The sequence below is a fragment of the Lipophrys pholis genome (genome assembly GCF_963383615.2).
Source record: "Lipophrys pholis genome assembly, chromosome: 22".
NCBI classification, from domain to species: domain Eukaryota; kingdom Metazoa; phylum Chordata; class Actinopteri; order Blenniiformes; family Blenniidae; genus Lipophrys; species Lipophrys pholis.
This window is the reverse complement of record NC_137644.1, coordinates 1,975,608-1,990,929: the sequence shown is the minus strand read 5'-3', so window position 1 is coordinate 1,990,929 and position 15,322 is coordinate 1,975,608. Positions and strand designations below refer to the sequence as shown.

At 44.1% G+C, this 15,322-nt stretch overlaps 1 protein-coding gene across 1 annotated transcript in view; it reads right to left on the bottom strand.

Annotated features, from left to right (window-relative positions):
* Nucleotides 1–1,622: 1,622 nt before the first annotated feature.
* Nucleotides 1,623–15,322, bottom strand: part of podxl (podocalyxin-like) — a gene marked incomplete at its 5' end in the record, with an annotated part of 26,502 nt that continues 12,802 nt past the window's right edge. Inside the window, 7 exons of the mRNA XM_080491563.1 lie at nucleotides 1,623–3,506; nucleotides 4,605–4,724; nucleotides 4,808–4,851; nucleotides 4,931–5,063; nucleotides 7,338–7,361; nucleotides 7,451–7,647; nucleotides 7,844–8,533. Coding sequence (XP_080347689.1) covers nucleotides 3,312–3,506; nucleotides 4,605–4,724; nucleotides 4,808–4,851; nucleotides 4,931–5,063; nucleotides 7,338–7,361; nucleotides 7,451–7,647; nucleotides 7,844–8,533 — 1,403 coding nt within the window. The 3' untranslated portion in view covers nucleotides 1,623–3,311. The remainder of the gene's footprint in view (nucleotides 3,507–4,604; nucleotides 4,725–4,807; nucleotides 4,852–4,930; nucleotides 5,064–7,337; nucleotides 7,362–7,450; nucleotides 7,648–7,843; nucleotides 8,534–15,322) is intronic.

The window sequence follows — 15,322 nt, the reverse complement described above, 5'->3', positions numbered from 1 at the left end:
AACGACACATTCGCTAACTTGTAATTTGCACTTATTTTAAAAGTAAAAGACCATTTAGAGACCCCCTAAAATTAAGTCACGCACTTCGCCCTATAATTCAAGTTTGTTTACATTGAGTTTTATAAAAAAAATAGTTATTTTTGAAGCGCTAAAATTAGGATCCCAAAGCTAATAGCTGAGAAAGAATTGGCCTTTGTACTTTGAATTATTGTGGTAAACTTTAAATGACCACTGACTGTTGCTGATTTTTAGCGCGCTGCTCTGCACACACCCGTTAATTAAAAATAAATAAATAAATTACGCCGTGAAATCATCTAAAAGCTTTGAACCAGTAAATCTCACCTGTGCAGAAGCAGATGATGGCGGCAGGTCGTCTGTCCCGTCGCGGTCGTTTAGCTGAGAAGATCGATACCACACTCATGTATATTGTGAAGCTACTTGTAGCACGTCTGTTAACATAGCTTAGCACAAAGATGGGAGTATTTGCTCTGGCTGTACCTTTTTACAAAAGATGGTACTTGGAAGCCTTACAGAGTAACATCTGCAGAAAGGCAATGTGCCGTTAGCATGGCTTAGCAATATACAGAAGGTGGCTAACTATTGCTACTATGGCTGTTAGCTTAGCATAAAATTGGGACGTGACAGAACTCATGCTTGGATGTCTCGTTGAGAGTTAGCGCACAAGATTGATGTCGCTCTCCTGCAGCTACCGCCAGTAGGACTGTTAGCATAGCTTAGCATCAAAACTGGAGGTAGGCAGAGTGCACGCTAAGAAATACGTTGTGTGTCTTTTAGCTTTCTAACAGTTAGCTAAGATGATTCAGTAGGGTGCCGCTTAGCGTGTGTGTGTGTGTGAAGCGAGAAGTTAGCTTTAGCCTGAGCTAATTATATGAACTCAGTTAAGCTACTGGCCTTTTGTTTACAGTCCTTGTGCTAAGCTAGCTACCTGAGCTAGCATTCAGTTATGAGTGTGGCGTCGTCTCAAAGAAAAGGAGAATTGGTAAAGATTCAGTAGCAACCAAACGGCGGTATGGTCCTTTAAATGTTTCCTCTGGAAGACAAGACGTGTGCCTGTGTGTGTGCGCGTGTTTGTGTGTGTGTGCGCGTGTTTGTGTGTGTGTGCGCGTGTTTGTGTGTGTGTGCGCGTGTTTGTGTGTGTGTGCGCGTGTGTGTGTGTGTGTGCGCGTGTGTGTGTGTGTGCGCGTGTGTGTGTGTGTGCGCGTGTTTGTGTGTGTGCGCGTGTTTGTGTGTGTGCGCGTGTGTGTGTGCGCGTGTGCGTGTGTGTGTGTGCTGTACAGATCTGAAGTTAGCAAGGTGGTTTCAGAATGACGGCGGGGTTTCGGGATCCTAGCACTTGTCGTAGCATTTAATTTTTGTGCCACTTGAAAGATAACTTAAAAGCACCTTTTTGGTTTCCTTTATAAGATGAAAGCTCCCACAATGCCAAATACTACATTCAATCTTCTTCCACTTCGTTTCCGTTAAACCTGTTGGGCGGGATCGGGGACGTTTCAGGCCGGTACTCGGATCAGTCGCACGACTCTGTGGATACAGTGAATGTGTAGGAAACCTTGTAGTATTGCATTGTATGTAATGTAAATAATGAATAAAGATTGTATTTTGTTCAACTTTTCTTAAATTCCGAGATGCTTCCTTTATTTGCAAATCTGAAACGAGTACAAGAAGGTGACAGCCCGAGACCGTCGCACATTTTACAGCTTCCAGTGTGTCAGACCCCCTGTTGTTCGCCCCGAGAGGCAAACGCAGCATAAATACATAAAATACAGGCCATGGACTTTGGTGAGAAAACGGCACAGACATAAAATCAAACACAAAAAATAGCAAGAACCAAACTGATGGTGCCTCAGGTAATGGATCCACGTGTGAAAGTACAGATATATAAAGTGGTTTAAATGGTAGGAAGCTATTCAACATTTCACATCACAAACACTCACAAAACAAGTATTTACAGGTTTTTTTAATTAAAGGCAGCATTGGTGTTGGAAGATTTGTCATCGTGTACATTTTAAAAAATATTATCTTAAGTTTATCTGTAAAACCAGCGGAACGCCTCAAATCCCAGATCTTTTAACATTTAGCTGGATTCGTATGGATTAAGAAGAAAAAGCTGAAATTTAAGGCTTTTTTCACCGTTTGCAGCTGGTTCGTTTGTTGTGTTAGCATGACGCGCACGGGCTGGTAGCGCTACACGGAGAGGATGCTAATCCTCACTTAAATAGCCGGTTAAATTCTACTTGTGTCGACGGTGTTCTGATGCTCTGGATCCTGAGATCCAGACCAGGTCAGGCGGTCAGAGGAAGAGGATTCATGGTAAAACTTCCCTTTTGGACGGTTTCATGGTCGGAAAATGAAGAAAATAAAACGCAAAAGAATTTTGTTTTATGTAATAAATTTTCTAAAATACTGAAGAGTAGCTGGATCCAGTACTTCCCGTCAGGTAGGTAAATTGTAGCTAACTTAGCAGTTTGCTTTAGCTTCCCCTAAATTTTGAAAATCAAATGATTTCTAGCACGCTAAGCTAACGCCACGCTAGCTACTGTTTTTGCTGGCGAGACGTGTAACATAGCCCAAACGTCTTTACGCCGGCTCTACGTTGGTTTGGTGTTTCTGGAAAGTTATAAAAAAAACAATTTGATCTGTTGTGTACGTTTCTTCAAATCAACTCAGATGGTGCAGTACTACAGTACTACAGTACTACAGTATTTCTATACAGACTCGTCAGTGTCCAGGATGTGGTGTCGCACGTTCTGTTTGACGTCATGTAAAACCTACGGAATGAGGCTCCAATCCGGAGCAGACGTTTGCATTTTTAGTTTAAAAACTTGTCTCCCAGTTTCTCGGTTCTACTGCTAGCTTCCTCCGCGCTGTGGAGAGTCGCCAGAACGCCGCGAGGCGTCCTGAGGTCGTCGGTCTGCTGAACTGCCGGGGCAGCTCGCGTTGCCGCTGGCTTACCTGATCCTGCCTCACCTGCAGGAAGTCCTACACACACACACACACACACACACACACACACACACACACACACACACACACACACAGGAGGCGCGGCCCTCTTCAGTCACCTTTAGAAGTACACACACACACACACATGTAAGGAAGTGATATGGGCGCGGGTGATTGGTGCTCGGCAGGAAGTCGCACGCTTCACAAATGTATATAATTATCAACACGAGTGGAATCTTCAATCATCCCACAGAGCAGCCCGACAACAGGAAGCGGTCCTGGCTGCTCTATGTGATTATTTCTACGTGGTGAAAAGTTCGGGAGTGTGAGACGTGGAGACGTGGTCCTCACAGGTGTGTGTCCTCCTCGTCGGGCTGGTCCTCCTTCAGGAGGTTGTCGATGGGGACGATCCAGCTGTCGTTGAACTCGCCGTTCAGCGCCATCTTCTTCTCCTGCATCTCCGGCTGCACCTCCATCACCTCCAGCGTTGGGTTGTCGTGGTAACCGTTCTCTACCGTGTGCAGCTCCTCCGTCAGGTGTTGCTACGGAAACGCAGACGGAGGTTTTGTGATCCGTTCGCTGGTCAGACAAAATCACTTGAGTTCAGACCAATAAGGCTAAACTTGAATATTCAGAATGAAACATGATCGGTCTCGGACTAACAGGAAATAACTGGAAGGCTTTACTTTCAAAGTAAAAACTACTACGTTTCTCCATCAGGTGTTGTGATAACGATATGATCTGAGATAAATACCAACGGCCATGCAGATCACGTTAAAGTCTTCTTAATGACCGTACTCTGTCTTTTACCCTTAAATCACGCCAGTGACCTGGGTTTGTTCCAGTAGTATTAAAACTTCCGTTTGTGGTATTTTAAGTAACTCGTCTTTTTGGGTATAAAGATGAGGCTTTTTCCCCATAATTCACTATTACGCTGTATAAAGCAGCTGCTCATCAGCACCATCATGTGACATGGTGGCTCCATTTCGAACAGCAACAGAGAATAAAATGATCAATTTCACCAAAACAAAAGACCATTATAAGTTTATTTCATAATTTAGTCTAAATTAATATGAAAAACTATTTAAATCTCTTGAATTTGTTGATTACAGAGATTAAAGCTTCTCCTTTTAGAGTCAAAGCTTCTCGGTGACTCAGATGTCAGTTGTATTGGAATCTGCCATTAACAGTAATCTAATTACTTTAAGGGCCTGTGTTGGAAACAATCTAGGCAGAAACGCTGCTTCTGCTCAGCTCCATAGTTCTACTGCACATGTGCGAGTAGATGGAAGATGCCAAACATGGCGGCCTGGGACTTTGTGTGTGTGTGTGTGTGTGTGTGTGTGTGTGTGTGTGTGTGTGTGTGTGTGTGTGTGTGTGTGTGTGTGTGTGTGTGTGTGTGTGTGTGTGTGTGTGTGTGTGTGTGTGTGTGTGTGTGTGTGTGTGTGTGTGTGTGTGTGTGTGGTTGGTTGGTTTCATTACAAAAACAAACAGCACCCACTAGTGGCCCAACATGAACACTACATTGTTTTCTGTGTTCCTGCTGTTGCCGTGTGAACATCGTTTTCACAACGTCGCCATGTAACCGTAAAACTTTCCTGAAATGAAAAAGTGAAGCTGCCGTCAGGTCCTCCACCCACCTGGTTCTCGTGGTAAGGTTTGCGGTGGTGGGAGGCGCAGACCGCCAGGATGACGATCATGATGAGCAGGGCGCCGCAGGAGGCCAGGATGGCGATCAGGGTTCGGTTATCAGTGGGCTTCTTCATGCGGGAGAGACAAGCAGAGCGTTACCTCCACTCACCCTGCGGCCGTTTGTCCCGGACGGTACCGGACGGATCCTCACCTTGGTGATCTCCTCGTAATACTGGGCCGCCTGGCTGGTTTTCACTGTAACATCAAGGAGATTCCGTCTATGTCCACATTCCACCTTAACCGGAGAAATGTGCCAGGTCCGGAGGGTTTTTACCTTTGCCGTCTATCTCTACGAGGTCGAACTGCACTTTGCCGTTGTGGTGCCGCCAGGTCAGGGTGCACGTCCCGTTGAGCCAGTTGGGCATGAGGAGTCGACACACCTTGGCCAGGTCCTCCTCTTCTTTTGTCTGAAGGTGAAAAACACAGGCGTCTCAACGACTCACACACGGAGGAGGACGGGGGGACGGGGGGACAGGGGGGTGAGAGGTGACTGTTCAGGTGGTCTGGAACCCACACAATCATTTCTATTGGAGGAGTACAGCTGTGGAGGCCGTCAGACAGACTGGGGGGGGGGGGGGGGGGGGGGGGGGGCTGTGGGAACAAAGGAAACTAGTGAAAGGCAGGAAAGGTTCCTACAAAGACAGTTTTTCCACCCTCACTGGAATCTTTTATTCCGTGTTTTGCTTCACTGCTTCCTGTCCTGGCCGTGTGGACGTCTTCCCACAGTTTTCTTTAAGGGGGTCGAAGGACATTTTGGAAGATGGTTTTGGTTTTACTTTTCAATCTTGAATCCAATTAGGATGGATGAGCAACAACAGCTCAGGCAAAGGTCGATACTGACCTCCATAGAGACCTTCTACTATTGTCTTCATTAAGTTATCAGCTTCTTTCAGCTTTAGTTTGAGATTTAAATATTTATTTAAATGGGCGTGGTTTTATCTACATTTAGTACTTCCTGATCTTTCTCCATTGAAAATACCAGATCTCTGAAGTCATTAGTCCTGAACGAATACTGACAGATACTCTTCATTTTCTGGGATTGTTCAGCCCAGTCTCCAGGGAAAACATTGTCATTGTTCAGCGGAGTGAAGAGGAAGTCCCTCTACTGGCTGTTGTTATAATAGGAGCAAAAATATTCATAATTTAAGGGCCCGAGCCCACATGAAGGTCCTTCATAGTTTATGTTTCTGAGACATGCATCCTTAGTTTCAGGGGCAATAGCTCATAAAGAAAATAAATGAGATGCCAATTCAAAGTTTTTTTGAGATCTTGAAGTTTGATAATACCAATCGGATCATGTTCAACCTTATTTCTTGAAAAGAATTTGTCCTTGACGTCATGAAAAGCCGTCCAGTGGCCAAACTTACTGTGATTAAAGCAATGACGAGAGCATGAAGCATTACAAACTCTGTGCTCAGAACCTGGTCAATCTGGGTGGAATTTTATGATCGTCTTTGTTAGTATCCGAGTATTGGGACAAGTTAAACAACTAATGATATAGAAAGTTATGAAGTAGAATTTCCAAATGGGCTTGCTAACATGAAAAAAAGTCTGTGAGTCATTACTTTAAAACTACATATGATAAATGCTTGGAATTTTCAGATGTGAATCAGATCAGTCTTTTGAAATAAGAACTGGATTATTTATTCAATTTGATCCCAAATTTGAGTATAATGCGCCCTCCAGTGGCCATAATAATGATGACCTCAGCGTTGACCCGACAATGAAAGTAGAAAAGCGGCAGCACTGGAAGCAAGATGGAGGAGTCGCATGTTTATGATCAGGGTTCTTCTGATCAAGTCAGTCTGTCAATGAAGGTTTGAAGAGACTTAAATATAGATTTAATGAGTTTAAATTTCAAAGTTTAAAAGTGAAGATTTAAAAGTGTTTTGTTTTCAATAAGACATCTCTTTGAAGATGGTCATCTATTTCTATAAGTCTTAGTGTCTCAGAGACACATTTTTTAATGTCCCAAGGCTAAAGCGTAATCATGAACCTTAACAGTTTCCCTCAATTGACTATTGTAATTATTGTACTTTCCATCGCAGGATGGAACCAATCTGCAGCTGTTTTCATTGCATGTTTACAATTGTTTGCATGATAATAAAGCATGTTGCTTGTAGAAATGTCGGCATAAAACACAATCTTCAGTTTAGAAATGTTAACACTCACTGAATCCTTGATGATTGTGGACAGTTTGTTTTTTTCAAATACTTGGTCGGATTGCCATACCATAGCAGAAAACTTCCCCAGAAAGACGCCTGTGGAGGAGCTCAACAGTGGAATCGTATGTCTTGACTTTAAATTGTTGGCACATTTGCTGAGTTTCATCTTGTTCCAAAATGTACCGTCTTTCTTTATTTTCTGGTTTGAAGGTTCTTGTCCTTCCCAGTCTCGTCTTTGGTGCTGATACAGTATCAGAGTGTTTGACATTAACACACAATAATGTTCTCGAGGCTAAAACAGACGACCAAGATAAATGTGGCATTGTTTCTCAGTCTGGGCACCAAAGGGTTTAAGGCGTAACTGTTACTGAAGAAAGGGGTGGAAGTGGCAAGGGCTTGTCTCCGTCAGACAGAACAATGGCTCAGGCTCAACCACACTGAGGAAAAGTACTGTTTGATTGTTTCTGTGAATAGAAACAGTCTCATGCTTTTGAAAGAAAGAAAACAGAATCTTACCTCCTGCTCGCTGAGGAGAGAATACTGCGGAGAACATGAGCACGATGTCAGTCAGAACCTCGTTTCACACAGAATGTGCGCGATTGTGTCACTTCTTAATATGTTTGGCTTACAATGAACTTCTTTGGTGAGGCTGATGTGGTGGTGCTTGTGGTGGTGATGATGGTGGTGGTCTGTGGGGGCGAGGTCCTCACTGTGGTGTCGATGGTCCCCGGCTGCTGGGTCTGGCTGTTGAGGCCAGAAGTGGTCGCTGGCACTGTGGTCTTGAAAGGTGTCGGCTCCTGGCTTATCGTAAGTGTATCCTTGGTACCTTCCATCAGGAAAGACAAATTAGCCATTTGCAAGACTTTCCCAGACAGCGATACTGTCTTTGGACATTGGACCCGTCTCAAGTTCCAAATGATGGATCCATTTAAATGAGAAGTAAAAGATCTATGATCTTTGGATTCTCTTTTTATGATAGTGTTTAACTTCTTTGGCTACATAACTGTCAGAACAGTCCTTACCTCCTTTGTTATCCGCCGGGCTCATTGTGGGGGTTCCTCCCCCTTGTACTGTTGTCTGGGAATTCGTTGTACCCTTTGTTGTCACAGGTGCCCCGCTATTGCTTGGATCAGCTGGGGCCATCGTAGAAACCTCAGGGATCTTGGTTGTTACGCCGGGTTCAGGGATCTTGACTGTGCCTGGCCTTGTAGGCAACCCTGTGCTGTCACTGCTGCTGGTTTTGGAAGGCGGGGTGGTATTGGGTACGGTGGGGGCCTCAGAAGTTCCATTCGTTACGTACACCATCACAGAATAGACACCAGCAGTAGGACGGGCTGGTGTTGGTGGTGGGTTAATTGGGACCATGGATGTTTGTGTCGGTTTGGTTGTAGCCGCTGCAGCAGTCACTGGTCCAGTGGTGGTGGCAGTTGGTTGTGGGTCCGACAGGTTGGTTGTTTTCTGTGTTGTCACAGCATTTTGGTTGGTGCTGACAGATGTTGCTGCTGCACTCGATGCATTAGCAGTTTCGTGGGTCGCTGAGCCATAGTTCGTTGGGACATTGTTCACTGTCACATCAGTCTTGACTGTGGTGCTGCCAGGACTCGGAAGCGATGGCTTGGAGGGGATGATCACTGGAATGGCAGTCGCAGTTTTCTGTGCTCCTGAAGTATCAGTCTGGGTGTCGTCTGGACAGATGCTGTCAAACAGGAGGCCTGAAAAAAAAAAAAACACAAGATGTTGGAGTTAGCTCAGAATACTGCTAAATAAGTACCAGTACCGGCAACAGCTGTAACTCCTGTACTTCAATCAGCAAGAACTCAAATGTTAATGGACACTTGGGGTGTAGTACGGAACGGGTGAAGTGATGCAAGAATGACTTTTAAAAGCCCTATTTTCTCACCGATCTTAATGAAGCGAGGGTAACGTCTGGGACACCACCTTTAAAGCCTTTAACACTTTTATGACTTGAGAAAGTGTTACTGACAAGCAAATAAAGAAGAGTACAACGTCTGTATGTTATCATGCTATGATCATGGTCTGTTTAAACATTACCGCTCTGTATTGTCAATGTTCCCTTGATGTTGGACATTTTCAGAGTCACAATACGAGGACAGACTTCTGTCCAGGAGGTAAACCTCTTGAATCACATGTTAATACAGTGGAGATGTTGGAAGTCATGCAGCTGTTTAGTGAATTGGCTTTAGCTTAGCATTAGCTTGGTACAGGTACTTACTAGCCTTCAGCTCTCAGGAAAGAAGTGTTTTTGTTTACTTTCTTCAACAATATGCAAACCATTAAAGTTAATCAGCGTTTCATCATGGACGCCAGGACAATGCTAGCCTTTGGGATCGTGTAACAACACACCCTCTCCATTGTATTATATCTGTCTCTTCCAGGACTTCTAAGAAAGGAAAAAACAAAATGGACTCTACACTGGATCTGTTCGTCAGCTGGTCGCTGTCATTGTCTGTGCTGGTCCGAACGACTGACTGGACGAAGGATGAAGAAAACCTTCAAGATGGTGAAACGACCTCACACTCAATTATTTGATTCCTCCTTCTAAGAAAGTTTCTGATTGGTGGTATGAGAGTCCTGAGCTGGTGGTGGACTTCCTGCTGGGGGGACAGCTGTGGGCTTCAGGCCCGGCTCTCCATCTCCTTCTGTCAGCCTATAAATAGTGAGCGGGACAGGATGCTGCACACAATAAACCTGGAGGCGCCACGCCCGTGAGCGCGGCTTGTTTTTCACTGCCCCGCGAACAATCATCACCAGGCCACGCTGCCCGGAGGACGGACACACACACACACACACACACACACACACACACACACACACACACACACACACACACACACACACACACACACACACACACACACACACACACTCATGCAGTAGAATGTTTTTTCACTTTACGTGCATTTTAATTTATAATTTCCTCAGAACTCAATAACAGAATTCATGTGCTTTAGACCTGGTTTACATTGAAACTCATGAAAATGTTCCTCAGTACTGATAACCTGGCTCCTCCAACATACAACCTATATAGTTAATTTTATTTATTTTTTTAAATCACTCTTAATAAGACTCACTAGATGCAACATGTGTAGTTTCTACTGGAGCTGCTTATTTGTCGATACTTTTATTTGTTGTCAGAGGAATCTTTAAATCCTCTGATTAAAGAATCATTTTAATAAAGAAAAGGATTTAATCAACAGTATTTATTTATCAGTGGGACTGGTGTGAATGAATGATGGTTTCTGTACGCGCTTTGAGTCGGCTTTAAAAAAGCGCTATATAAATCCAAGCCATTATTATTATTATTCATTTATTAAACTAATAATGATATATAATTTTTAATAAAATTGTGATTTAAAACGTGTAATTTTATCAAGCTATTAAATGTATTGATATATTTAATATATTCCTTATTATTGTTAGTTGTAGTCGAAGTAGTTCTGGTGTTAGCCACATATATATGATTTAAAAACGGATCAAACGTATCAAAAAAACACAATTTAATCTCTTCAGATCTGCTTCAGTCTGATTTATGAAACTCCTTCAAAAGGCTGCAGACGTTTGTACTGGACACTTTGAGATTGATGTGTTTTTCTGAGGAATCCAACATGAGCAGATAAGCCGTCCGTCCCGTCTCCGAGCAGCACAGCGTCTCCACCGATCAGCCTCCACGTCCTCAAACAGACCAGACCCTCTAGTATGTGCAAGAAGCAGGCGGAGGCTTTAAATCCGAGAGAGATCACCCGTCATCCACAGACCAGACCAAAACATCTAAAGGTTTGATTCTACAGGTAAAGCAGGAGTGGAACTTCACACACGTCACACATACAGCTGCTTTAAGCACCAAACTACACGACATCGACTGAAAGACACTTTCTGTGTCATTTAAGCATGATGTATTAGAAAACATTATTCTGAGCAAAATCACACATATTTCAGTTTTTCTATGTTAGAAAGTCTCAGATTTGACATAAATTCTGCACCAAAAAATCGTATTATCATACTTTCTTCTGATGTCACTGGAACATTTCTTTACAGCCTCAGCCCTGCATGAAAATCTGCAGACACAGCAGAAGTGGCGAAAACCTTTATATTTCATGGGAATTATGCGTGTGTCATCCACAAAATGTCGTAGAAATATGCACCATGTCGAGCCGCACGGAAATGTCACTGACATCCATACTCTACACCCAACAGGAAGTCCGCCATTTGACAGTATGCCTGAAATGTTTGAAGTGAGTTCCTTCCAGAGACCTGAAGTTTGGCCAGTGTATACGACAAGGCTCTCTGAGGAAAAGATATTTAAATGTTACTTGAAACTCAAAGATGGTGGCCATGGCGGCCTCCTGAAAATCTCATTCATTTCACAATAAAACAGGAAGTGATGTGTAACTCTGCTCTAAATGCTGCAATCTGCCTGAAAGTTCACGTGTGTCATCACAGTGCGGCCCTGAACACGTCCATATGCTCATGTCCAGTCACAGCCTCATGAAAGCAGGAATTCCAACCTTTCTGACACCCTGTTGTACTATTGTTCGCCCATTGTCCATGTCAACCTCAAATGCATCATGACTGCTGACATAGACCAGTCATGATGATTCCTGGACAAAATGCTGACTCGTCATCAAATCGCGTGTTTTTGGCAGCGCCGCCAATTTTGATATTTTGCCATGAAAGTTGAAATGTTTATATCTCAGCTGCACATCATACAAAAGCTGGACGCCAGGCCCAGTATGAACACAGACAAAAATTCGGAAATAATAATTGCACCAACTATTGATAACAGGGAGTTTAAGGCATTATATTTTGACATACCATGGCCCCAAACTTTGTGATATCAGTCTTGATACTGGTCGGGAGATGAACCACATCAGGACACACAAAGATGTCATGACTCCCAGACCAAGCCAAACAGGAAATCAGCCATTTGGCTTTAATTGTGAAAGTTTTGTGATCAACTCTTCGTGGAGGATCAGTCCAAGAGACCTGATATTTCCCAGAATATGCAACAGGCCTTCCTGATGAACAAGTTATCAAAAATCTCTCAGAATAGTCAAATGGCGCTGCCATGGCTGCCCGCTGAAACTTGATGTGTTGCTATCAAACAGGAAGTGTTGCACAACTCGCCTGTACATGGTTTAATCTGCCTCGGTCAGTCGCAGCGCCCCCTGGGGGACATGCTTCCAATCGCTGTGAGGACCTCTCCAACGCTAACTGCAGCTTCAATTAGAATTAATAGATCGTTTGCACTGACGTCACCATTTTCCCATGATCCTCTCTGATTCGCTCGTGTCCTCAATTGTTTATGACAACAACGCGGCGTTAACCGTCGAGGCAGTCGCAAAAATGGGGGTTATGTGCTCAGTTGTCGGGCGTTCTAACAATTCTGCTTTAGTTCACCGACTGTTAGACAGCGTGAAGGACCAAAAATCTAAGAATGAACGTCAAAGACATCAAAGACATCAAAGACAGCGGCTCGCTAATCTGTCCAGATTGGACATAAAACCTACGAGCTACAAATACACACGAGTATGTGAGGAGCATTTTGTGAAGAGTACGTTTCTTTGTCCATTACTACCCTGACTTATGTGTTTTGATGACAATTTGATCACGAGTTTCTGTACAGGCACCATGTCTTTATGATCATCATACTCTGTCTGGCTCAACTGTACTTAAAATATTACTAAGAATATAAAGTCACATTTACTTACCCTGGCCAATACTATTCCTCTTTGTTAGTGAATCTCTTTCACTTCAGTATTCCTCACCCATCCTGACACAAATAAGTTGGAGGCTTTTGTATGCCTTCATCTGTCTCCCCGTTACAGAACTTGTAGTGAGTACCAAGCAGTGAGTACCAAGTAGTGAGTACCAAGCAGTGAGTACCAAGTAGTGAGTACCAAGTAGTGAGTACCAAGTAGTGAGTACCAAGTAGTTCGCGATGTCCGTGTAATTGCTGTAGGGGTCAACCCCACCTCACTCCTCTATCTTACCGCGATACCTCGCTTCACCAGGAATATTTAATCCTTGATAAATTAGGGATACATTACATTAAATCCGCCATTGTTGATATGTTGCTCACTAGTTGTTCGCATAAAAGGTGGCGGACGCAAGCGAATCGGAGAGGATCATGGGAAATGTGACGTCAGTTGCAAGCGATCTATCGTCACTCATATTCTGTGCTTGTCTTTATTTCTTCTGTTTCATCCTCACATCTGTTAGCTGCTAATGTTAGCTTAGCTTCTTCCTGCACTGACGCTGCGTCGCGTCGGTATTGTAGCTGAAAGGAGCGGGAGTTGCTTTCACACCACAAACACTTTATTGAGGAATAAATGTTGAGACTAAACACTAAATGTTGACAGTAAAAAGACTAAAGACAAAATGAGACCAACTGAAGAAGCTATAGCTAAACCACCAGAGTCGCGTAGCAGCACTTCTTCTTTTTTGCACACATGTCCGAGCATTGGTTCAATTAAGTTTATTATACTTTCAGTTTTGCTTTCTTTTCAGGCTTTAAGATGTTTCATGTTCGTTTCTGAAGAAGACAGAAGAACACGTCAAACAAGTCAAAGGTGTCTTGTAAAAACCGACTTGCCTGAAAAGATAAAAGCAAAATACGAATGTGGCGGGATTTTAAACAATAAAAGCATGACAGTCCTGTTAGTTAGCTCCGATTGTGTTAAATCCAGTGTGCTGAGAGTCTTTATATAGTGTCTATATCATCTGTGCTTCCTGTCTAATTGTACTCTGACCTCGCTCTCCTCCGTCTGCTCCGACCGTCCATCACTCGCTCTGTCCTCGCCGTGGGTTTGGAGATGGAGCGTGGACGGTGTTTGGGAGGGTGTGAGAACGGACCCTCTGTCCTTTCCCTGGCTCCTCTTCCAACCTCTTGGCTCGCGTCAGTAACGGAAGCTGCTCTGTTGATTTGGGACCGAGTTCGACTCAAACTCTTCCATAACACGTTGGAAGGAAAACACAGCGACGCTCCAGCACAGACAGCGACAGCCAGGTGGAGCAAACACAAGGTCCAAACAGCCTCATGACAAACTGAGACAATAGTTGGGTTTAAATTAAACAAAATGCTAAATAATAATAGCTTTAATGCTATGTTAGCTGGTGCCAGCAAATATAAACCAATTTATTCTCACAAAATGATTCAGTTTCCTTCTATTGTGCAGCGATTAGAATGAGCTCCACTCAAATCCTCCTCATTGGCATCGAAGAATTAAAATTAAAATGATTGAAATGATCAGAATCATTTCATAAGTATGGATCGTTAGTGGTTAGCTCATTAATAAAACTGTTCTTTAGGTTTACGTGTGTCGCATTCATTACATTACACAATGCTGCACTGACAATTTAGAGACAGAACACACACACACACACACACACACACACACACACACACACACACACACACACACACACACACACACACACACACACACGGGGCAGAATGACTGTTTAAGTGTTAATATTTAGTTTTTAGTGCTGAAGTACAATTGACTTCAGGTCAGAGGTCACAATATTAAGTGTGTGTGTGTGTGTGTGTGTGTGTGTGTAGGGGAGAGTAAATAAATAAATATAGCTGTCGCTCCAAAGCACCGGCAGGACAAAGCTGCCCCGTTAGCTTAGTGACAGTCCGCACAAAAGCCCCAACTGCCCCACGTGCAGATACCCCCCCAAACACACACACACACACACACACACACACACACACACACACTACCCCCCTGCTCTACGCCTGCCTTCCTCCCCACCCCTCCCATCTCATGCCCCCTCCATTCATGTCAGCTCTCTGCGGGGCTGCTTTGGGGTGCAGGATGGGGATAGTTGTGGACAGCAGGTGTGTGTGTGCGTGCGCGTGTGTGCGCGCGAAGGGGGGTTTGGGGGGGGGGGGGGGGGGGGGGGGGACGGGTGTCTTTGCTTCGCATTGTGAACTTCAGTGAGGGGCAGAAACACTCTGCAGGGATAAAAGAGCAGGCAAGTGAAAGGGAGGAGAGACGACTCTCCTCCCTTTCACTTGCCTGCTGTAAATCTAACGGCCACATGGAAATGACCGGCCACACACACACACACACACACACACACACACACACACACACACACACACACACACACACACACACACACACACACACACACACACACACACACACACACACACACATTCTAACACTTTACCCTCAAACAACACGCTCCCTGTCCTTGGAAACCAGTCTGGTATGTGTGTTTATACAAGCTGGTGGTAAAAGTTCAATGTTAAAGCTCTGACACCCTCCCACACACACACACACACACACACACACACACACACACACACACACACACACACACACACACACACATACAAACACAAACACTGGCTGCTAATAGAGATGAATTAAGTTCCCAGAGTAAGAAGAATTAACGATTTCAAATGTAAATCAGCAGACATTTGAACACACTAGAGAGGGGCAGTTTGTGAGGGGGTAACTCAGGGT